The sequence below is a fragment of the Apostichopus japonicus genome, chromosome 2 (genome assembly GCF_037975245.1).
Source record: "Apostichopus japonicus isolate 1M-3 chromosome 2, ASM3797524v1, whole genome shotgun sequence".
In the NCBI taxonomy this organism is placed as follows: domain Eukaryota; kingdom Metazoa; phylum Echinodermata; class Holothuroidea; order Aspidochirotida; family Stichopodidae; genus Apostichopus; species Apostichopus japonicus.
Genome location: NC_092562.1, coordinates 27,156,709 through 27,178,734, shown reverse-complemented (window position 1 = coordinate 27,178,734; position 22,026 = coordinate 27,156,709). Strand labels below are relative to the sequence as shown.

General features: G+C 35.8%; 1 protein-coding gene across 1 annotated transcript in view; it reads right to left on the bottom strand.

Annotated features, from left to right (window-relative positions):
* LOC139980620 (uncharacterized) overlaps positions 1-22,026 on the bottom strand; it is a 30,525-nt gene that overhangs the window by 2,276 nt on the left and 6,223 nt on the right. Inside the window, exons 4-11 of the mRNA XM_071992408.1 lie at positions 20,947-21,087; positions 20,651-20,791; positions 17,387-17,530; positions 16,406-16,699; positions 14,810-15,124; positions 13,401-13,477; positions 12,205-12,439; positions 3,236-4,027 (exon numbers count right to left, since the gene is read on the bottom strand). Of these exons, the coding sequence (XP_071848509.1) occupies positions 3,966-4,027; positions 12,205-12,439; positions 13,401-13,477; positions 14,810-15,124; positions 16,406-16,699; positions 17,387-17,530; positions 20,651-20,791; positions 20,947-21,087 (1,409 nt within the window). The 3' untranslated portion in view covers positions 3,236-3,965. The remainder of the gene's footprint in view (positions 1-3,235; positions 4,028-12,204; positions 12,440-13,400; positions 13,478-14,809; positions 15,125-16,405; positions 16,700-17,386; positions 17,531-20,650; positions 20,792-20,946; positions 21,088-22,026) is intronic.

Below are 22,026 nucleotides of genomic sequence, written 5' to 3'. Positions count from 1 at the left end.
ACTGAGGAATATGTTCTGTACTACTTGAAAGACTTTAATTGTTGATCTCACAGCTAGGTTTGCTGCAGTGTTTGTAATATTAAGTTAATCAAGACTGGAGCATGCACTCACTCTCTACTTGTATCCTTAGTCACTGTAGTAATTTGATTATTAGCTAGCATTTCTAATTGTTTTTAAAGAATATAAATAAACAACATTCCATAGTTATCAATTGTATAAAATGTTAGGTATACAAAGAAGACATGTAGTACATCAATGGTGGCTGTAAGAAATCAAATATTTTGGAAAGCTCAATGTTTGGTGGGGGCTTTGTCAATGTCAAAAGTCAAAGACAATATCAAACATATTTTGCAGTGGGTTGGTGGGGCAAGACAAATCCTATGGCCAGCTGCCAATTAATAAAATCTTGCAAGCATATCCCAAAGGTGATAATTTCCTCAGTAGTTCTTGTACCAAAACAGCATTAGATTTGAATGAGGAAAAGCTGTTTATAACATACAGTACAAGAGTTATAATCACTCAAAAGTCATCAATAAATGGAAACACTGTGAATAAATATTTTTGCACCACCAATATGTTACAATATGTATTAAATTTTCAGTTGCTCAGGCAAAAAATGTACATCAGTCATGCTTTTGGCTAGTTGTGCATGTATGATGTATGTTTGGAACACTAGTTTTGCACCACTGTTTGTGAGGCAGTTCTGCTTCTTTAGTCCCTCTAAACTTAACAATAACAAATACCAAATGAAACCTTGTTCAAGGTAATATATCATGCAGACATAAATAGAAAACAACTTTGTCACATTATGTAAATTAAAAACCTCATGTAATCATCCCATCATGTTAATGACCATGAACTAAGTGTTAACCTAATGTTGCACTGCCCAAGGCTTACAGGAGATATGTTCATATCCCTTATATGTGTTTTGAGAAAATTATACGATAAAAGGTTACAATGTATAAAAAAAAAACAAATAAATCATATTAAACACTACTTTTGACAAAGATGTTTACATACCTTTTTTTCTCTTACTGACTACTTAAAAAAGCATGTAGGCTTCTTACTGAAGGGGATGCCGAAACCTTTCCTTTCCCTTCACTAAGCTTAAAGAGGAATTTGTGTATAAATTCCCAGGTTGTTTGACACTGGCAGGGGTAGGATATGTCAAACAAGTACAATGATTTGAAACAAATATCAAAAGCTGCAATCAAATCTGTTGCTGGCAGAGCAACCCCTTCGATGATCACAAATGACTGAGTCGGATACCTTCTATCACCAAATGCAAGGACGAATGGCTGCTTTCAAGTTCTATCTTGCTTAAGCTCATCTTCCATGAAATAAAAAAAGATTGGTCCCAACCTTTGGAAGAAAGAAAATAAATTGCTGCTTTCAATGCACACTTAATTCTGTTGTCACTAATTTAAATAATTAGCAAATCTTTTCACTTGAATCATTACCATAGCAGATTTAAGATTCCGTTGACCTCAAATGACCTTGGACCTCCATGAAAAAATAGAGGGATCATCTACTCACAAAGGGCTACCTACATACTAAGTTTAAGGTTCAAGCAACTTAACTTGGCACCTGACTGTTATAAGTGAAAAATCATCATGACATTTTATGCGATTTAATTACATACCAGTAGGAATGACTGAGGATGTAGGAATATCAGTTACTTAGCCTACACAGTTAAAAAAAATGACCCTTATCCCTTACTGAGTATATTGTATGTAGACTGTTCAAGATAATGGTATTAGGACCTTTTGGATCTGTTTTTATGTTGCACTTTACAGGTGTAGGCTTCTTTACTTCTTTCAGTGTTGCTTCTTGTTTCTTAAAGGCATGGGATCGTTTTCGGGCAATCTTTCCTCAAGATAGTCTGTAGCAGGATGTTTCCAATTGGCTTTTGTGTACCATGCTACCTATAGTCCACAGATAAAAATAGGACATATATAGTTAACTTCAATTGTTCAATTACACCGACTATAGTCTTGGCAAAGACTGTTTGTTGGAGTATATCATATTTTACTGCAGTGGCATAACCAGTAGGGGAAAAGCCCCCAATTGGTCACCCCCATCCGCCCCAAATTGACATACAAGTAAATTAGTAAGATAGAAATGATGAACCATTTTACATCTTGTCCACCCCTTAAATACAAGAATTTTATCCCTCCCCTTACACCCCTTCCCCATATCTTGTCCCCCTCCCATTGCACAGACTCCTTGCTACCCTTCAGCTCTCCCCCACCCCACCCCCACTAAAAAGTCTGATTATGCTACTGTTTTACTACATTTAATAGCACACTGTTAACTCTCTGTTCAGCAAGATAGCTATTAACAAGTAACATTATACTAGTCTTAGCCTCTAACGTTATATTTAGTTAAACTTACGTAGTGAGGTTAGGCCTATGCTTTATCAAAGACCAAACGTTAGGTCTAACATTACAGCTATCTATGTATCACTATCAGTATCACTGTATCAGGGTAATTATGGCCTTGTCTGAACCACGGCGCTCGCAGCACTAATAACATGTTACTTAGGCCTAGCCTATCATCATATCTACAATGGCATACTATAATATAGTATTTAACTAATAAACGTTGCGAGCGCCTCTGGCCTGAACTAGTCAGCATACTTTGGCGTATATTTACCTTTGAATATTGGTATTTACATTGGCAAACCCCAGTCATCAAGGGTGGAACTAACAAACGTGTCCATTTTCAGAGCCCATCAAAGTTTTTGATTCAACTTAGACTGCCTTCTTGGTCCTGAATTTACGTATGGTTTGTAGATTTGTGTGACGGTGTTCAGCTGTCGTCTACGAAAGGCGTCATGCAAAAACGCTGATAGTGGTCACATGACATAACTTATCCAATGAGAAAAGTCTTTGAGAGTGACCCAGTGCAAAAAGTCAAACTTTCATCGAGCTATTTCACAATTTCAAACAATCTTGCGTAATAACTCAACCAATACGACCCATTTCTGGGTATAGTATGGCTGACTCAGCAGATGGGTCACACAAAATGACCCAGGTGTTTTTACAGTGTATCGGTTCAGTGACAAATCAAACTGAATAGCTATTTAACTTTCCTTTTGTTGGATAAAAAATCATCATTTTTTGGAAAGCTGCCAAATAAGCGACCCATTTAATATGACATTTTTTTGTAGGGCTTGGTAATCTATTCCATATTTACGAACTAAATTGTTGTAAGATTTTCAAAGTTAACTTACTTGGAACAAAATAGTAAATAATTTCACTCCGGCAACGTTCTTCTGCAGCTGTTTCTAGTGTCATGTCGATGCTGTAATTTCCTTCTACTCTGAGACCAGTCAATATGAAGGAGGTGCTCGAAGGATCTGTTACCTCATATGCGCATGTATGTGTCGGTTCCAAGTTAATTGATGCATAGCAGATTTTCAACAAAGTCACACCAGAACAACAGGAACTTCCATCAGCTGGAAGCTAGGTACAACACAACGAATTAAAATACAATTTGTGTCTACAACATTGACTTTTCTAAGGCTTTATGCAAATCAATTCTCATATATGTTTTCACAACCCTGTTCATCAAAACGTAACATGAATCTTCTCTTACGATTTCCACTTAAAAGAACGTTCATCAATGCTGCGCTATGCGTTCTTACATACTATTAGGTAAGGCAAATGTAAGAATGATACCTATATAAAGGTGAAATAAAGGTAAGACGCAAAAAAATCAACGCAGCCCTAATGTCTCAGTAAATAGGTTAGCAGTACTATTGTTTCAGATCTACAATACATTCATTAGCAAAGCAAATATATGATTAAATATTTCATTTCGGCACGATAACTACAGCTATTGTGGTCAATAACATACACAACGTTACTGACTGTTCTAAAAATAATGACACTACAATATACGTTCAGAATGACATGATAATCGAATTAAAAAGAAAATTATGTACACCTTCCAAGATATTTTCACACTTTCTTGTCTTCTCCAGCTACTTCTGCTATAATATTCATTTGGTCATACTCGGGATCTTGTGTAAAAAGGAAACAATGAAAGTAAAACACAATTAAAAGCAAATAAAAGAAAGTCAATAAATGAGAAACCGTATGATGTCCTGCTTCAGGAAATTTAAATCACTGGTATCGCACTTTAAAAGGAGGCCACCAATAACTCGTTTGATGAGATAAAAGTACCGGGATCTAAGACAACTTTCAAGCGCAAAGTTTCCAATAGGTTATATCAACGACTGCTTGGCTACGTCATTAAAGCAGTTGGAGTGGTCCTTGCTATCACCGTTCGTCATTCGCGATGTGAGTTACATAGTATCATACAAGTAGTTCCAACAGTGACACTAAAATATCCATGTTTACCTGAGGTAAGGTTAACCTGAGTAAAATCACTGACCGTGCAAACGAATCAAATCTTACCTAGACAATTTAATTTTATAGTTATAGTGATAAAGAATGTCACTATAAGAATACGTTTTTGCGTATAACTATTGCAAAAACGCTGAACATCGGTGGATGTAATATTTCTGCTTAAAATGTGTGTAAACTTTCTTAGGAATATTAAAATAAAAACTCAGTTAAATATTTTCATTAAGATTCCTATGGTTTGTTATAGATTTTTAACATTATTATAATAATTTTCCTGGACACGTAAAATTCGATCCGATTCCTCGAGTCCTCGAGTCCTTGAGTACTCCAAACTGTTCAAGTCCGACTCCGAATCCTTCAAGTTTTAAATCCTGGCAATGGCTGTAATCCGCTTCCGGACTTTTAATTTCGAAAATCTTTGGCAGAGTCCATATATATATATATATATATATATATATATATATATATATATATGTATATATATATATATATATATATATATATATATATATATATATATATATATATATATATATATTGTGAACATCGTTATTTGATCTACTCCGAAACGGCTGTGTTATTTCATTTAAATTACGTACTGGAGTTTACATTTCACGGATGTTGGACTTTATTACATTCATTTGCCACTTGTGAGTATTCTTTGAGCCAATTTGACATTGTTTTCGCCCACTTTACGGCGACTTGAAACCCTTTTGCCTCTGGGCTGTCAAGCCTAAGTTGTCTTGGATACTTACATCAGTTCTGCGAAACTTATGTGTGTGGTGCACACGTTAAGTATGTCTACCTCCATTGCCGAGTGCACAGTGTGCAACTGCATACAGGCAAACCTATTGTGTTGTTTTCTTTGCCAATCATCAGTGCATGCATTTGATTGTGGAGACAAGAAGAAGCTATGCACATCATCATTGTATAATATGCTGGACAATGCATCTAAACTCTACCCAAATTTTTTCTACATCTGTAACTCTTGTAAATCAGACAAAGAGGCTAGTGTCAACTCCCCTGATCAATCGCGAATATGCGATATAGAAAAGAAAGTCGATCGCCTGGAGCTCAACCTGAATGAAATTAAGAATCTCATCGAATCTAAAGGCCAATCTCAGCAATCAGCTGAACAAGCCAAAGGATCTATTCATGCTAGCGTTCCGACTGCCCCTGTCATTGGCGAGTGTTGGTCAAATGAGGAGAAAATGGTCGAAATAAGGAAGGCTCGTGTAAGCAAATCCGCACTGGTTATTCCAAAATCTCCTATTAACACCACCACACTTGAGAAAACTATTGTTGACAGCAATGTCCAAATTAGCAAATCTTTCAAAAACAAATCAGGCGAAACCATTATTGTGTGTGACTCAGCTTCATCACGTGACAAACTATCTACTGCCATCACTAACAACCTGCCCAAAATTGGAACAATTAAAAAAGCTGGTACCATGCTGCCAACTATTGCAGTTGTCGGGTTTTCTGCGTCCTTTGCTGATGACCCTTTGCCTGTTTTACTTCAACAAAATCGTTGGTTGGCAGAATATTTTGAAATCAATACTCTTGGAGATCATATTACTCATCTTGTTTCAAAGCCGTTGAGAAGTGATGAAACCGTCTTTCAAGTAATCACTTCGTGACTTCATGAAAAAACATGGTGATCGTATCATCTTGGGTATGAACTCCTGCAAAATTTATGATAGATTCCATGTCAAGCGATGTAGCATATGTCAACTGTTTGGGCACTATCATAAAGAATGCTCTAACAAAACCACCCCTTCTTGTGCCATCTGTGCAAATGACCACGAAACCAGGCTATGCAAAATCTTGCATTAATTGCAAACGTGGCAACTCTGGAACTCGCGCAAATCACATGGCATCATCTATAACCTGTCCTCAGTACGTCGATGCGCAGAACAAAGTTAAACGACTGATTGCTCGTTTAAACTAGACATTAGTTTCCAGGACGGCAATACTAAGACTTGTCGGCAATCACAAAGGAAATTTATATTGGAGACTGCTAATGTTCGCTCAGCTGGAAATAAAACTTCTTTAATCGTTGATCATATTATTCATTCTGGCACTGACTTATGCTGTTTAACTGAAACTTGGCTTAAGTCAAGTGATACTGTTTCCGAAGCTGCCTTAGCGCCTGGGGTTATTATTACCTTGGAGTTCCTCGACCGCAGGATAGAATTGGTGGTGGGACTGGTTTAATTGTTCGAGCCTCAATTAAGACCAACCTCTTGCATTCTGATGAAAAGTCGTCTTTTGAATATTCTGAATGGCTGGTTGCTATTGACAATCTCAGAGTTCGTTAATAATGATCTACCGTCCTCCATATTCCGCAGCCCATCCGATCACCACTTCAACTTTTTTCCGAGAATTCAGTGACCTCCTTGAAAACTGTGTGCTTTGTCCTGAAAAACTTATTCTTACTGGCGATTTTAATATTCATGTGGATGATCACACTAGTACTGATGCGACTAAATTTACTGATATTATGAATACGTTTAGTCTTCAGCAACATGTCTCCATTCCAACTCACGACTCCGGACACACGCTTGATTTAATCATCACACGATCCACTAACGATATGGTTTATCATCTCCACAAGCTGCTTTAAAAGTGTCTGATCATTGGTCAATTAGATGTTATCTTGACCTTCCTATTACCAAACATTCAACCAAAGAAATTAAATACCGGAAATATCGAAGTATTCATATTGATAAATTTTGTACAGATATTTTGCAATCCTCATTATGCACAACTGAATGGCTTGATTTAGAGAGTTTAATTGAATGCTATGATCGTACTTTAACATCTGTCCTTGATATCCGCGCACCAGTTCTGACCAGAGTAATTACCGTTAGGCCAACAGTACCTTGGTTCTCCGATCATTTTAAAATATTACGTTCCGCTTGTCGAAAGGCTGAGAGAGTTTTCCGCAAATCTGGTCTTGAAACTCACAGACGGGTCCATCGCTCTTTGCGGAATGAGTATTCATTCCATCTGGACTATGCTAAAATGTCCTTTTATACATCAACCATCCGGGACTGTGAAGGCGACACCAGGAAACTGTTTACTGTTGTAAAGTCATTGTGTAATAAAAAGCAAGTTGTTTCTTATCCGCCACACCAGAATACTATGGAACTTGTTAATGACTTCGGACATTTTTTTTATATCTAAAATTGATAAAATTAATGCAAACATTGATTCCATTGCTACTGGTCGTTTTGAACCTTATGTTCAACAGCATTTCCAATCGAAGTTGACTGGGTTCAAGCCACTTTCTAACGATGAAGTTCGCACAATTATCAAATCCTCCAATACGGCTACCTGCAATCTTGACCCAATACCCACTTGGTTACTTAGAAAGTGTCTTGACCCCCTTTTGCCTGTATTGACTACCATGATAAATCTTTCACTTAAAGATGGTAATGTTCCTGACAAATGGAAGATTGCTACCGTTACTCCATTGTTAAAGAAAGCAGGTTCGGACCCTATCTATTCTAATTATAGACCAATAAGTAAGTTGAGTTATGTTTCTAAGTTAGTTGAACGAGCTGTAGTTAATGAGATTGTCTCACATTGTTCATCACATGCTCCTTTTCCTGATTGCCAATCTGCGTACAGGCAAAATCACTCTACAGAAACTGCACTTATGAAAATTCATAGTGATATATTGATGAATATGGACCAACAACAATGCACTCTTTTAATCCTGTTGGATTTGAGTGCAGCGTTCGATACTGTTAACCATGATATTCTTATGAACATATTGCGTACCCAATTTGGTATTGTTAATAATGCATAAAAATGGATTGGTAATTATCTGTCTTTCAGAAAACAGCATGTATCTATAGAAAATATCTCATCGAAAGATTTTTCTTTGAATTGTGGTGTACCACAGGGCAGCTGTCTCGGTCCTGTTCTTTTTCTTTGTTATGTTTCTCAGTTGTTTACCATTGTCTCTAAACACCTTCCTAACGCACATAGTTATGCTGATGATACACAGTTATATTAATCTTTCAATGCTGGTTCTCTGTTATCTGAGGAACGGGCTGTTCTGGCAATGCAATCACTTATATTCGAAATAAGACATTGGATGATCAGCAATAGGCTAATGATCAATGATTCTAAGACTGAGTTTCTTTTAATTGGGACTCGCCAACAAGTTGCTAAGACTCGGGTTCAGATGATAAAAGTAGGTAACGTGGATATTAAGCCATGTGATAGTGCAAAAAATCTTGGGGTTTATCTTGACAGCAACATGTCAATGGACATTCATATTGGAAAAGTTTGCTCAAGGGCATACCATGGACTCTATAATATTCGTCAGATCAGAAAATTCCTGGATGAGGACTGTACTAAAACTCTTATTAATGCTTTTGTAATTAGTCACATCGACTACTGTAATGCACTCTTGATTGGTTTACCTGATTATAAGCTTCGTAGAGTTCAAATGGTACTTAATGGAGCGGCTCGTTTGATTTACGCTCTTCCTAAATTTTGTCATATTACTTTTACTTTACAATCTCTTCATTGGTTACCTGTACAGCAACGCATTGAATTTAAACTAATCTTGCAAGTATTTAAATGTTTAAAAGGTCTTGCACCTAAGTATTTATGTGATATGATCTCGGTGAAGTCTAGTTGTTACTCTTTGCGCTCACATTCTCGAATCACACTGCATGTTCCTTGTATCAATCATAATACATTAGGCAATAGGGCTTTTGCCTACAAAGGACCTCGGTTGTGGAATTCACTTCCGGTGGAATTGATGCGTATCGACTCCTTGACCCTAGATGCTTTCAAGATAAAGTTAAAAACATATCTGTTTAAGCTTGCTTATTCTGATTGACCCGACTGGTTGGCTTTTTCCTTGTTAAGCGCTTTTGAATGTTTTGTACAAAATTAGCGCTATATAAATGCATTTATTATTATTATATATATATATATCTTTATATATATATATATATATATATATATATATATATATATATATATATATATATAGTTATTCTCCACAAACTGCTAGATATGCCAGGTGTCATGGATGATTATCAGTGTTGTTGTCGATACATATTAGTTTGAGACCGAGACGAGACCTGGGTGTTCGAGACCAAGACCGAGACCTCTCTAAATGCATTACGTAGTAAAAGCGTCAATATCCGTACAAATTTGGTGAATATTAAAAGAAGTAAGTAAGTAAGTCTCGATAATGTTACTTTCCTTATTTCGTAATTGTTCTTGTGACACCACAGTGGGCAGCACACAATTATCCCCCCCCCCCCCAAAAAAAACAAGAAAAAAAAAACAATTTGCGTTATAAAGTACATATGTAAAGTGTTTAGAACTAAGGAAAATAGCCGTTTCAACAAGCTATAACAGAAAAATTATTGAATGGATGCTACTAAATTTCAGAAAATTATACATAAGACAAAATACCCTAACTAACCTTAGCCTAGGCCTAACTTATAATAAGTAGGACTTAGACTAGAAAAAAAAACAACCCAAAAACAAAACTTTGCCAATAGAGGCCAACGATACCAATTGCAGTAGGAATTCGGGAAGGAATATCAGCTTAGCATCATGTAGCCTATACAGAGCTACAAACGAGCCGAGCATGTTTGTCACGTTCATTCATAATATCAGGTACGTTACATTTTGGCTAGGGACATACTATCCCCTATTACGGCAGGACCCGAAAGCAGAAATACTTGAATAATAGCATAACTGAGTAAGCTTGTATTCATGCTTTTGGAGTGTTACTTAGTTTGTGAATGTTGTAAAAGTTCAAAATGTGCACACAAAAATCGGTTTCGTGTCCTTCGAGCGTTAATTTCAAAGTTTGTCATGAAATTTGCGTAGTTCAGTGCCCCAATATATCGCGATCGCAAAACAAAAAAACATTTCTACTAAAAAAGTTGATTTAGTCTACATGTAGCATATAACCTATCAAATTTAAAGTCAACACAAGAAACAGTTAGGGAGAAATTGTGTTTGAATTATTTTTACTTTAAAATACATAGCTGGTGGTGAAAAAAAAAAACATTTTGGGGGCTCATACTAAAGCATTTAGTACATAAACAACAATGTGGTGCCCGTTTAGTCAAAAGAGACAGTAATACAGAGAAATTTGATGTCAAAGTTAGCAGATTTTCAATGACCAGGAACCTGAAGTGTAAAAGCTGATGAACGTACAGGTCACCGTGTGACGTCTTTTTGCGGAGTATACCGCGAACGCGAAACAATAACAATGGAATTTCCAAATACAATACTTCCAATAAAACATGCAGCTACAAGAGTTAAGAACGGTTGTTAGAATTGTTCACAGATTTGTTAATTTATTTTGGGTAGCAATTCTTCAATTAAAAGTAAATTATGGTTAAAAAATGCCTCAAAGTCTGATCATATTTCGTAAGTTTCGCTGCTATTATAGGCCAGTGTAAATACTGTGCCGTACGATATCGAGGTCTTGTCGCAATTGAAAAGCCTACCTTGTGAAATCTGTCGACAAAGCAGGTATTTCTTCATTTGTTGTTGCAATAAATCGTGTTTGCGGTTTTAGGTTCCAGTCAGGAGATGCAATATTAATCGAATACATGCATGGAATATAAGCTTCGAGTATGTCTCACAAATGTCTTACAAATTAATCCAAAGCCTGGGACGTTTTTCGTCAGTTTGATGACTGGGAAACGTGACCTTAAATTTCGGTTTTCGAAAGTGTTTTGCACGCTCCTGCTACACAAATCGTTGTAATTTTGATTTTAACAATATGACAAAGTGTCTTATAGGCGTAGTTTAGTGCTAAACTGAATAGCTTGATCGAAAGTTTTCCTCATCCGACTCCGCACATGTACGTCACAGGTTGACCTGCAGTCTAGTGAACGCTGAGAAGTTTTGTGAAAAGAGCAAATTCCTTGTCCAAAGGTGTTAGGTTTGATCAAGTTTTACCTAGTCCCAAAAGAGAAATAGATTAGAGGATGTCGATAAACTACCAGCTATGCTATGCGATATTTAAATATCGCCTACTTATTTATATGCATGTCATCTGTACCCAAATCAATAGGGGACATCACTGGGTGACAGAGAATCGTTGTGTTAGGCATTAAAGCATACTGCTGTCAAAGTCCTTGTTATTTCATGTATATCAGTCTGAACTACACATGCACACCACATACATAGGAACACACGCCATCGTGATCGCATTGGTCACGGTTAACATCTAAATAAAAAATCTACGTTTGTAGGTTTGTGAGAGTTGGCATATCCTTAAGAGAAACTACATGGTGAATGTATTTTTAGTTTTCAGTAACAAGACACTTCAAAGTGAATTTTACAAGGGGCATATCGCAAGGGTTGCTTTCATTATCAAGTAATGCTGATATTCAACACAACACAAATATTAATTCGTTACAACTTTACAATAAAATAGTTGCAATGGCTTTTATACTAAATGCTCGCTGTTAAAAGATCATTAAGATCTATTAAAGCCGAAAAAACAATAAAAAACAGTGAACACAGTGCAATGATATTTGGCCAGTTTACATCTGACCGCGTAAAACAATTTGACATGACAAGTAAAATTATAAAAATACATTATGATTTAATATGATAATGCAAACTACCTCCACAAGTTTAACAGCCAGCTCCCTTCACCCCTCCCTCACTCAATCTCTGCAACCTAAAATCTTTGCTACGCTACCGTCTACATGCATATCTAAGAAATTCTACCATACCACAAACGTTACTATATTATATTTGTTTAGATGCAGATTTTTAAACTAGATGATGATATCAATACTGCAGCTGAATTTTAACTCACTTGGTAAAAGGTGAGTGACTTCATCACTGAAAGGGCTTTCACCACCAGCAGTAGTTAGTGTCATTTGGAATTTGTAATTTTTTCCCACCATTAGATTCTCAAATATGTATGATGTAGCATCAGGATCCAAAATACTTTTTGTTCCTTCATCATATGGTTCCACTTTATGTGAAGAGTAGTAGATGGTAAACTTAGAAACACCACTTCCGCAGTTAACTTGTTTATCTGAGGGTACCTTTGCAAATGCAGTGCAGTAGACATTTTGAAATATAAGAACTTCGTTTCAACTATCTTTACATACTTCTAACTGGAATATTTTCTAGTACTCAGACCTAAAATCTAGATTTTTCCTACATTAATTTATCAGCAGAACATTTCCATGATATATTACTACCGGTACATGTATGCTTGGTTACATAATACATGAAAAGAGGTGGAATTAGATCAATACATATGTTTATGTCGCATAATCGTTTATTCACATTTTGTGGTATGAAATTATAGATTACAGAAGGGTACCTCCAATTTTATGATAACAAAAGCAAGCAAAGGCTACTGGCCTAGTTAACTGATTCCTTGCCCTCTCAATATACCAAAATCTTCACAAATAACTCTACACACAACCGTAAAAAAGGTAAATTCAACCGCATAGCAAAGCAGGACAAACCATATGCATCCACTTTCATGCCACCTGTGGATTTCACTTCACCAATTATATTAATTTCAACTCAATTAATGTCCATGTCCATTGCTCCATTTAGGTGAAGCAAAATCAGAACTGTATATGAGAAGGTACTGGCCTCCTTGCTTGACTATAAGCAATCAATACAATATGTAACTTCTACTGTTTACCACATCTATTGTGAAACCTGATTTTTGTTTTCCAAAAGAACAATGCAAAATGGAGATAACATTGAAAAACCAGCATCCATTGTGGGATTGCAGAGAAAGATACTAACCATAGCAATGTTCTTCATACCTCTATGAAATTCTGATTCGGGATCTAAATTTGTGAAATTTATCTTCGTGAACAGAGCAGAATTTTGCAGACTTCATAAACTAACAAAACTATTACCATAGGGAAACTAAACTAGCAGAATAAGTGATACAATATGGGACTACACTTGTTTCAAGTGAATAGTGTTAAATCTGCAATATGCATGTTTATAAAAGAAGTTAGCTTATATTTGACATACCTGCCAAGTTATCTCTACATTTTCTTGCCTTTCACCAGCAACATTTGCTTGAACTTCTCCTGGACCACTGAATGGAACTGAAAAGGATCAATAGATTGAAGTAACTAGTAACTTAATTTTGTATAAAATAGTAGGCCTTCCTTTGTGCATTTTAATATAAAGCTAGTTAATAATAACATTATGTTTTTGACATGTGCCATAGACTCTGCAAAATAAAGGGTTGAAAGTCGTTTTTCAAACATTTTTTAAAATACCAACAATTCACTATCTATTCACTATATATGTTCCAGAAGAAGAAAATAACAAGGGTGCAACCTAATGTGTAGGTTTCTGAGAATTGGCCTATCCTAGGGTATATGTACACTTTATATTAATATCAAACTTTTGTTAGGTGAATTGCAGAAGGGGTATTAAGTAATATATGAAAGGTTACTGTCATAATCAACGAATGTTGACAGGCAAAAAAAAAAATACCCTAAATTTGATATAGAATAGAGGTTGCATTGCATTGAATAATCAGTTGCATTGAAATTTTAACAGAGAGTATTTTATAGAGAAATACCCCATCCTCTTGCTTACCCTGGGTTTACCTTTACAATATATTATAGCAAGGAGCAGAGACTGGAAGTCCTCCTAGATCACAGTTCACACAGTATTACTTACCTTTCTATTTACCAGTCTGAACACAATAAATCATAATAATATACTTTTCAATCCCAGTAGAACAATAACATTTTGAACTCTAAAGTTACTCTCCACATCAGAAACCCTACACCTGTCTGTAATATCTATCTGCACAGATCACTGCCAAGAAATTAAACTTGAGTATGATGTCATTGGTGATGTCACAGTGTTGTTTATCAATAACCCTGCCTCTATTTCGTATGACAGAGTGCAAATGAGAGGACACATTAACTTCCTGTAACTTGTTTATTTTATTTCTTGGAAGTCAGCAGTAGATTTTCCATAAGTCCATACAGTAGCAATATTTAGTTGGTTACATTGTGTACTCATTCAGAAGATTTCCAGTAGTCTTGGAGTAGTTGATACTAACATGTAGTACTTAATAGTGAGTGTAGAGTAGTTTTTCCGATCAGCAAGCATACCTCTCATTAAATCATGAAGTCACTGACTTCAAACTATTTTGTCGCAGGGCTCTCATTATTTGTTTGCTCACAAACCACTGTGAGAAATTCATGGAGGAGTGCTGTTAAACTAATAAAATGTTCTTTTCAATCATATAACAAAATAAAATCTAGAAGGGTGGGAAAGAATCAACAACATTTAACACTGGCAAGAAATGCATTTAGTATCACATGCACTTACTTTGATATGTCACAAGCAAAAAAAAATATGTGACAAATGTAACTATTAATATGCACTCTGATGTAATATATACTACAAAATACCTGTACAAATGGTAGTAGCATTCAGCACTGGACTCTTTGGACCTTCTCCCATCTCTCCTTCCCTTACTGCTGCTACAATGAATGAGTACCTGTCCTCTGGTGTGAGGGCCGTAAATGTGAAATTCAAGGCCTTGATAGAGGTAGACGTATCCTGGATGGACCAATTCAGTCCTGATGCCAGCTTGTAGTAAGGTGTATACCCGATGACAGGGGGGTCCCCATCTTCATTTCCTTCATCCCAGGCTGACCAGCTGATGGTGACTGTTGAATTAGTTATAGAACCTCTTTTGGGAGCAGATTGCAGTACAGGGAGATCTAGAGGCCCAAATGGGAAAGTAGTAAAGAAAACACAGATAACGTTTCATCAGACGTGAACATGGTCTATTGCTTTATACAAGGAACACTAAAAAACCATTGGATAATGAGTAATTTTCTCTTCAATTTCTACAGTTGGACATGGATTGTAGTTCTGAAGTCAGCTGTATTGTAGGCTAGGTCGAAATCTGGTGATAATAATACTTATGTACATATTACCTAACACTCATTTGGTAATGTTGTTGCTACCTTTAGGGTTAGTCTGTAATTCATTTAAAGTTATATGAAGGTGTGTACAATTAAGTGTAATTTAATAGCTAGTCATAGATTATAATCAGTTGCAATATTTTCTTATAAGATATTGCTAGAATTGCAAGCAATGAACATATATGGTGGAGGCCAGACTGTTAGAATACAACTTGACTGTGAGCTACCTGATCATCACGAAAATACTCAAGTTCCACTTTATTCTACTTTTATTCAAAGTTGATAAAGCAGTTTTAACATGCTTATCATTATTGTGAAGAAAATCGTACACTGAAAGCAAAGTGCAACCTTTTAACCATGGGCAAACATAAGTCTGAACTATGTTGACATTATATAACTTTTGATCTTTGCCAATGTGCAAGGAGCCATATACAGACTGATGTTATATAAACATTGGATCTGTAGATATCTTATTTCAAAGGTTTGATTCTGACACATGTTGACTTCACTAACATTCATCCATACCAAAACAATATAATACTTGTACTCACCAAAGTTAACGGACCAATATGCCACATAATAAAATCAAACAACATTAATATTGGAACTTATGTTGCCTTACATAGTCTTCAGATTGAAATTAAAGTAAAATAAAGGAAAGAAGAAAACAGTAAAACTCAGTTTACCTATTGTTACGTTGTATTAATTGTAAGGTTAAAAAAAGCATGAAGTTCATTGATACACCAATTTTAAATGAGTAATAAGAAATCAAATCTCCAAAAGTGTGGTAGCATGAGAGTATGTGTTACCGGTACATATCAAACTTTATTCTCTAGAACTTAAGACATTGTCATATCATGGTTAGTGTAATTTATATTTAACATCCTCCTTGTATAGGTTATCTTTCCATAGTTTTGGATAGTATACTTAGTTCACTGTTACAAGTTGCAAACTGTGTATCAAACATACAAAAACATTGACTTTGCCACCTTCCGGCTTAATACTTAGCAATTCTAATGAGACCACGGTTGACCCCTAAAGTAAAAATGTAACAGATGCAAGTATGCTACTCACCAAACACATCTATAGTTATGTTATATACTGCATATTTCTTGCCACTTTTCCTCAGCTGACAGAAAAATGTCTCTCCATCTGTGACATTATCTACCACAAATGAAGCAGTTCTTGTTGTTGCATTACCAACAACCTCTTCAGGAGAAATGCCATTGTCATCTAAATTCTCATGGTGTCTTGACAGAACAAAATTTAAATTAGAAATTTCTGAAGGACTTGGACCCTTGGCAGCTGTGCAAGTCACAGGAACTGTTACTCCAGGATTCTTACGAGTATAGGCGGCATCTATTATACCTTAAATGAGGAAAGAATGAGAAACACTCACAGTGGTCTTTTTAACATATAAGATCATTCTGTGCAAAATCCCACACATTTCTGCCACGGCTTTCAATTACATTGTAATGCTGTAATTCATAACAAATCCTAAATTAACACAATTTTCATTTGTTGTATCATTCACATGCAAAGTTATTTGTTTATTAATGCACAGAAATAACATGAAACAATAAACATGTAGGTATATTTCTATTCAAATTGTCTATGATACTGGTAACAGTGGTTTATCATAGATCAATTGGTGTAGAAGCTGCAAAGCTACCAACTGATCTAAGTGCTGAAAAATCGAGAAATCATGATCAGCCACTAACGAAGAACTAATAGCTTCAAGTGAAAAAGGCATTTCTTACAACCAAGTTCTCTATTTTTTTTAAGAAAGAAACAATGTACATATTTCCTACAGTCAATGAAACAGTCTGTGTTCCATTTCCATTCATTGGGGTAAGAAACGTTATAATTACAATGATCACGCTTCAGACAAGAACAGGAGTAGGTACAGACTCATCATCACCTATAGCAATGAATCATGTCAATATGCATAACTTTCCTTCATGACTATAAATGTTTCCAAGTTTTCTTTGAATGCCATCTCAGATTACACAGTGGTACAATCCCTTGATGCGATCATGACTGAATGTTTCTTACCTGTCTGACAAAAGTTGGGTGAAGACAGTTCTACCCACTCAGGATTGCAACCTCCAGAGCAACTTCCTGTTACTTTGTCGCAGTAACTTTCTGAACAGTGGCAATCATTCTCACAGTCTATCCCAAAACGTGGTCCTATGCATTCTGTAAATCAAAATGCTCTTCATGTAATTTCCTGTACTGTTCGCTATTGAAATATTGTCGTATAAGATACCCTCGTTAAATGTAATATCATTTTTATGTAAAAATGATATGAAAGGTTAACATATTCTTCACTCAATTGCTAACTGGTGATGATTTATTCTCACCTTCTCTTCTCAAGTTGATATATAGTGGAAGTGAAGAACACATTTAACCATTATTAGAATAAACAGACAACACTCTGATTACTTTAATTATTTAGAGGGGCAGTTCAGCTCTGACCAAGACTCCTGTTGCTGCAAAACCTAACATTGCAGATGGAAGGAGGCTACTGGAAACTGTGCTACTTCAAGGGAAATAAACACATTTCCAACTATCAAGCTTACACCATTTTTCTTAAAGTAATATATAAATGCCACACTTTGGTTGTGGCAATGAATTTCTTTTTAAAATTTGTAATTTATCAAAAGACTAAGAGAAAATGGAATTTTTTTTTTGAACAAAGCTGTTATTTTATGTTGGTTTTCCATCTAACATCTAGTCACACAATTCCCATTCCAGATTCAAGCCATATTTTACTCGTCCCAGTGAACTACATAGCCTGGAGCACAACTTTGGTCCAGACATTCTCCCGTCAACATATAACATTCAACACTCCCCATGCAGAAACATTTATCAGTGCAGGTAGATACATAATAGCCAATATTACAAACATCATGGAATGCATATGAAGTGTGCAGCGTTGCTTTTCTGCTACGGTTAGTTGTGTAAATTATTATGTTACATGCATCTCTACATAAACTGTCATATGTCTATATTTAAAACAAACTGTTTATACAAATGCTACTTTCCTTTAAAGCCCATTTATGTAATTTTGGCCTTTTTTTGCATCAGTTTGTTCTTTTCTATATTCATCTACCTCATCATACTCTTCGTCTTCTTTCTTTTTCTCCACTTGTGGTATTCTTTAATGAGCACAGCTGCTATTTTTAGACCTAATCTGCATTCTGTCCAAAATCTTGTGCTTTAGGTTTCATGTAGTGTTCATAATAGGAGGACTTTATATTGATCAGAACATATCAAGTTAAAACACATTCCACATGTGGTATAAATGCAGCTGCTATTCTTATACCTAATCTGCATTCTGTTTAGAATCTTGTGCTTTAGGTTTCATGTTGTGCTCATGGTAGGAGGACTACATATTGATCAGAACATGAAAAGTTAAAACCTATTCCACATGTGGTATTCTTTAATAAGCCCAGCTGCTATCTTTAGACCTAATCTGCATTCTGTCCAGAATCTTGTGCTTTAGGTTTCATGTTGTGCTCATGGTAGGAGGACTATGTATTGATCAGAACATGAACAGTTAAAACCCAGTCCACATGAGGTGTTGTTTAATAAGCGCAGCTGCTATTCTTAGTCCTAATCTGCATTCTGTCCAGAATCTTGTGCTTTAGGTTTCATGTTGTGTTCATGGTAAGAGGACTTTATATTGATCAGAACATGAAAAGTTAAAACCCAATCCACATGTGGTATTCTTTAATAAGCTCAACTGCTATTCTTAGTCCTAATCTGCATTCTGCCCAGAATCTTGTGCTTGAGGTTTCATGTTGTGTTCATGATAGGAGGACTATATATTGATCAGAACAGTTGAAAGTTAATACCCACTCCACGCATATTTAAAATATATTTATTCAATGAAAACAATACAAAATATATTTTCTTTTGTACTGTGAAGACTTTATGTCATTGGTTTAAACTCAAAGTTTAATTTTTTTCTCAGACAAGTCTTCAAGCACCTCAAACAAAGAAAATATCGTGGTAGACTCGAGGTATGATCAAAATGAAACAGTTGAAAGGGACACCAGAAATAGGATCTTGAGAAACAATCCACTGTGACTAGTCATTACAAAAATTGAAATTTGACTGACTGGCAAAAACATTTAAGCCTTCAGATACAAAATAAATGGAAATGAAGAAATATCAAAAAGTTAGAGAAGGAAAGTACTACCATGATAACAGCATAACATGTTCCAACGTGTGTAGTATCATCACAATTAAGTTAGATGGAACAACAGGACACCTCGAGATAAAACTCAATGTACCACCTTCACCTTCACGCCCCCTCTAACTGACAAACAAGTCACGAGATGGTGGAAAACATCATGAAGAGATCACTTACGATTTAATGATATGATGGCATTTCTTCTCTGAGAGAACTGGTCAAAAGATATCAAGCCACCAAAATTGGCTGAATTATTTTTGTGGTCCAAGGAGTAATATTTTTTTTATAAAATATATAGCTGACAGTTAACAACCTTTAACAACTATAAAATATTCGTGCGATCCTGACCAGTCTCAGCTGCCGTCTTAAACTTGTAGTATAATCCGGTGCATTTGTATGGATATCAAATGTCCCAGTGAGTACAAATTTTCTTACAGTGGCAATGAAAAAGTCTAATTGTTTGATTTTGGTGACTAATTTTTGACCGTAATGGGAGGACTTGGAGGAGCTGAAAAGGTTGCTAACCATTAGGGTTGAAACAACGCACAGTAATTTAATAGTGTACAAGATTTAAAATATATGATCAGATATTTACTCCCTGTTGATTCTATACAAACTGAGTTTCCTGTTTTTTATTGCACTGAACAAATGTATCCTTAACAGCTCTGAAGGAACCTGTTCCTTGGGATCCTGCAACACATCCTCATGACACAAAGGATTCATTTCACCTATTTCGCTTTGTCAATGAAGCTGCAACTTAACGCAGTGGAGTAGCCCTGAGATAAGAGCAATCATTTTCCACTAATAATGTATCAAATGTTATAGTGGATCTATATCCATCAAGTAACAGTACTAACCCAAACAATTAGTCCCTGTCCAAACACTACTACAGTCTAATGGTGATCCTGTACAAAATCCTGTAAATCTGTCACACTGCCCAGACTGACAGTGACAGGTCTGTTCACAGCTGGCTTCAAAGGTTCCTTGGTCACACTCTAAAATAGGCATGTTACTCTGTTACATGAAGTACTTTACCATAAATGCAATGATTGATACACTTTGGTATACAGTTAAGCTTAGTCTTTCCCTTGTAACAAAGTTAACTTTTTACAACCAACCTTGCTGACAATTAGTCCCTGTCCATCCACTACTGCAGCCTGGGGGTGATCCTGTACAGATTCCTGAAAATCTGTCACATTGACCAGACTGACAGTGACAGGTCTGTAGGCAGTCGGCTCCAAAGGTTCCTTGGTCACACTCTAAAAAGTGAAACAAAGAAATCAATATATTAGTAAATGAAGCAAGTTAGTCTGTTACATGAATAACTTTACCATAACTGCAATGATTGATAAACTTTTATGTACAGTTAAGCTCAATCTTTCCCTTGTAACAAAGTTAATTGTTTTCAACCAACCTTGCTGACAATTAGTCCCTGTCCATCCACTGCTACAGCCTGGGGGTGATCCTGTACAGATTCCTGTAAATCTGTTACACTGACCAGACTGACAGTGACAGGTCTGTAGACAGCTGGCTCCAAAGGTTCCTTGGTCACACTCTAAAATGTAACAAAGAAATCAATATTTCAAAAAGTTAGCAATTTACTCTGTTACATGAAGTACTTTACCATAAATGCAATGATTGATAAACTTTGATATACAGTTAAGCTCAATCTTTCCCTTGTAACAAAGTTTTTTTTGTAACTAACGTTATCTGTTACACTGCCCAGACTGACAGTGACAGGTCTGTAGGCAGCTGGCTCCATAGTTTCCCGAATCACGTGCTGATGGCTAGGTAAAGAACTTGCTTATTTAAATGAAGTTTGAACTGATGGGAATTTTATATTGAGCTGGCAAAAAGTAACACACATAATGAAGTTTATTCACACAAGCATACTCTACAAGTTAATATAACATAAAATTTATAAAAACTATCTGACACACATGATGGACATAACCAGACTGTTGGTATGGTATCAGTGTCAATTCTATTAACAGGAAAAAAATGCCAGAACCGATGTCACTCATAATGGAGTAAAATAGTTTACCAAAATTTAGTGCACTGTGCAGTAAGTTGTCCTGAAATGTCTTGTTTATAGGCCAAATGTCTAAGAGAATGTCAGAATATATTTGTGGGGTTTTACCTTAAAGCCTTATAAGTAGTAGGGTTCTAACAATACTTATTCTGTAAAAAGTCAATTAAAAGAAAATAACTCTGTTAATTTTCACTTACTGAATAACATGATTAGGAATGAAGTAGTATGGAGAATTTTCTAATTTAATCTCCACCCGCACGTACACCTCCCCCCCCCCCCACCCCACACCACAAATTTTGACATTTTGTGACATATCAATCCCGGAAACTGTTGGATTATGTCAATTTTTCGAAATCTGGTAAATTGATTTTTGGGCTGAATCCAGTATCCGACCATAATTTAAATTCCAAAACCAATACATCCCTAAATTACACTATAATGTAGGAATGATAAAACCTTAAC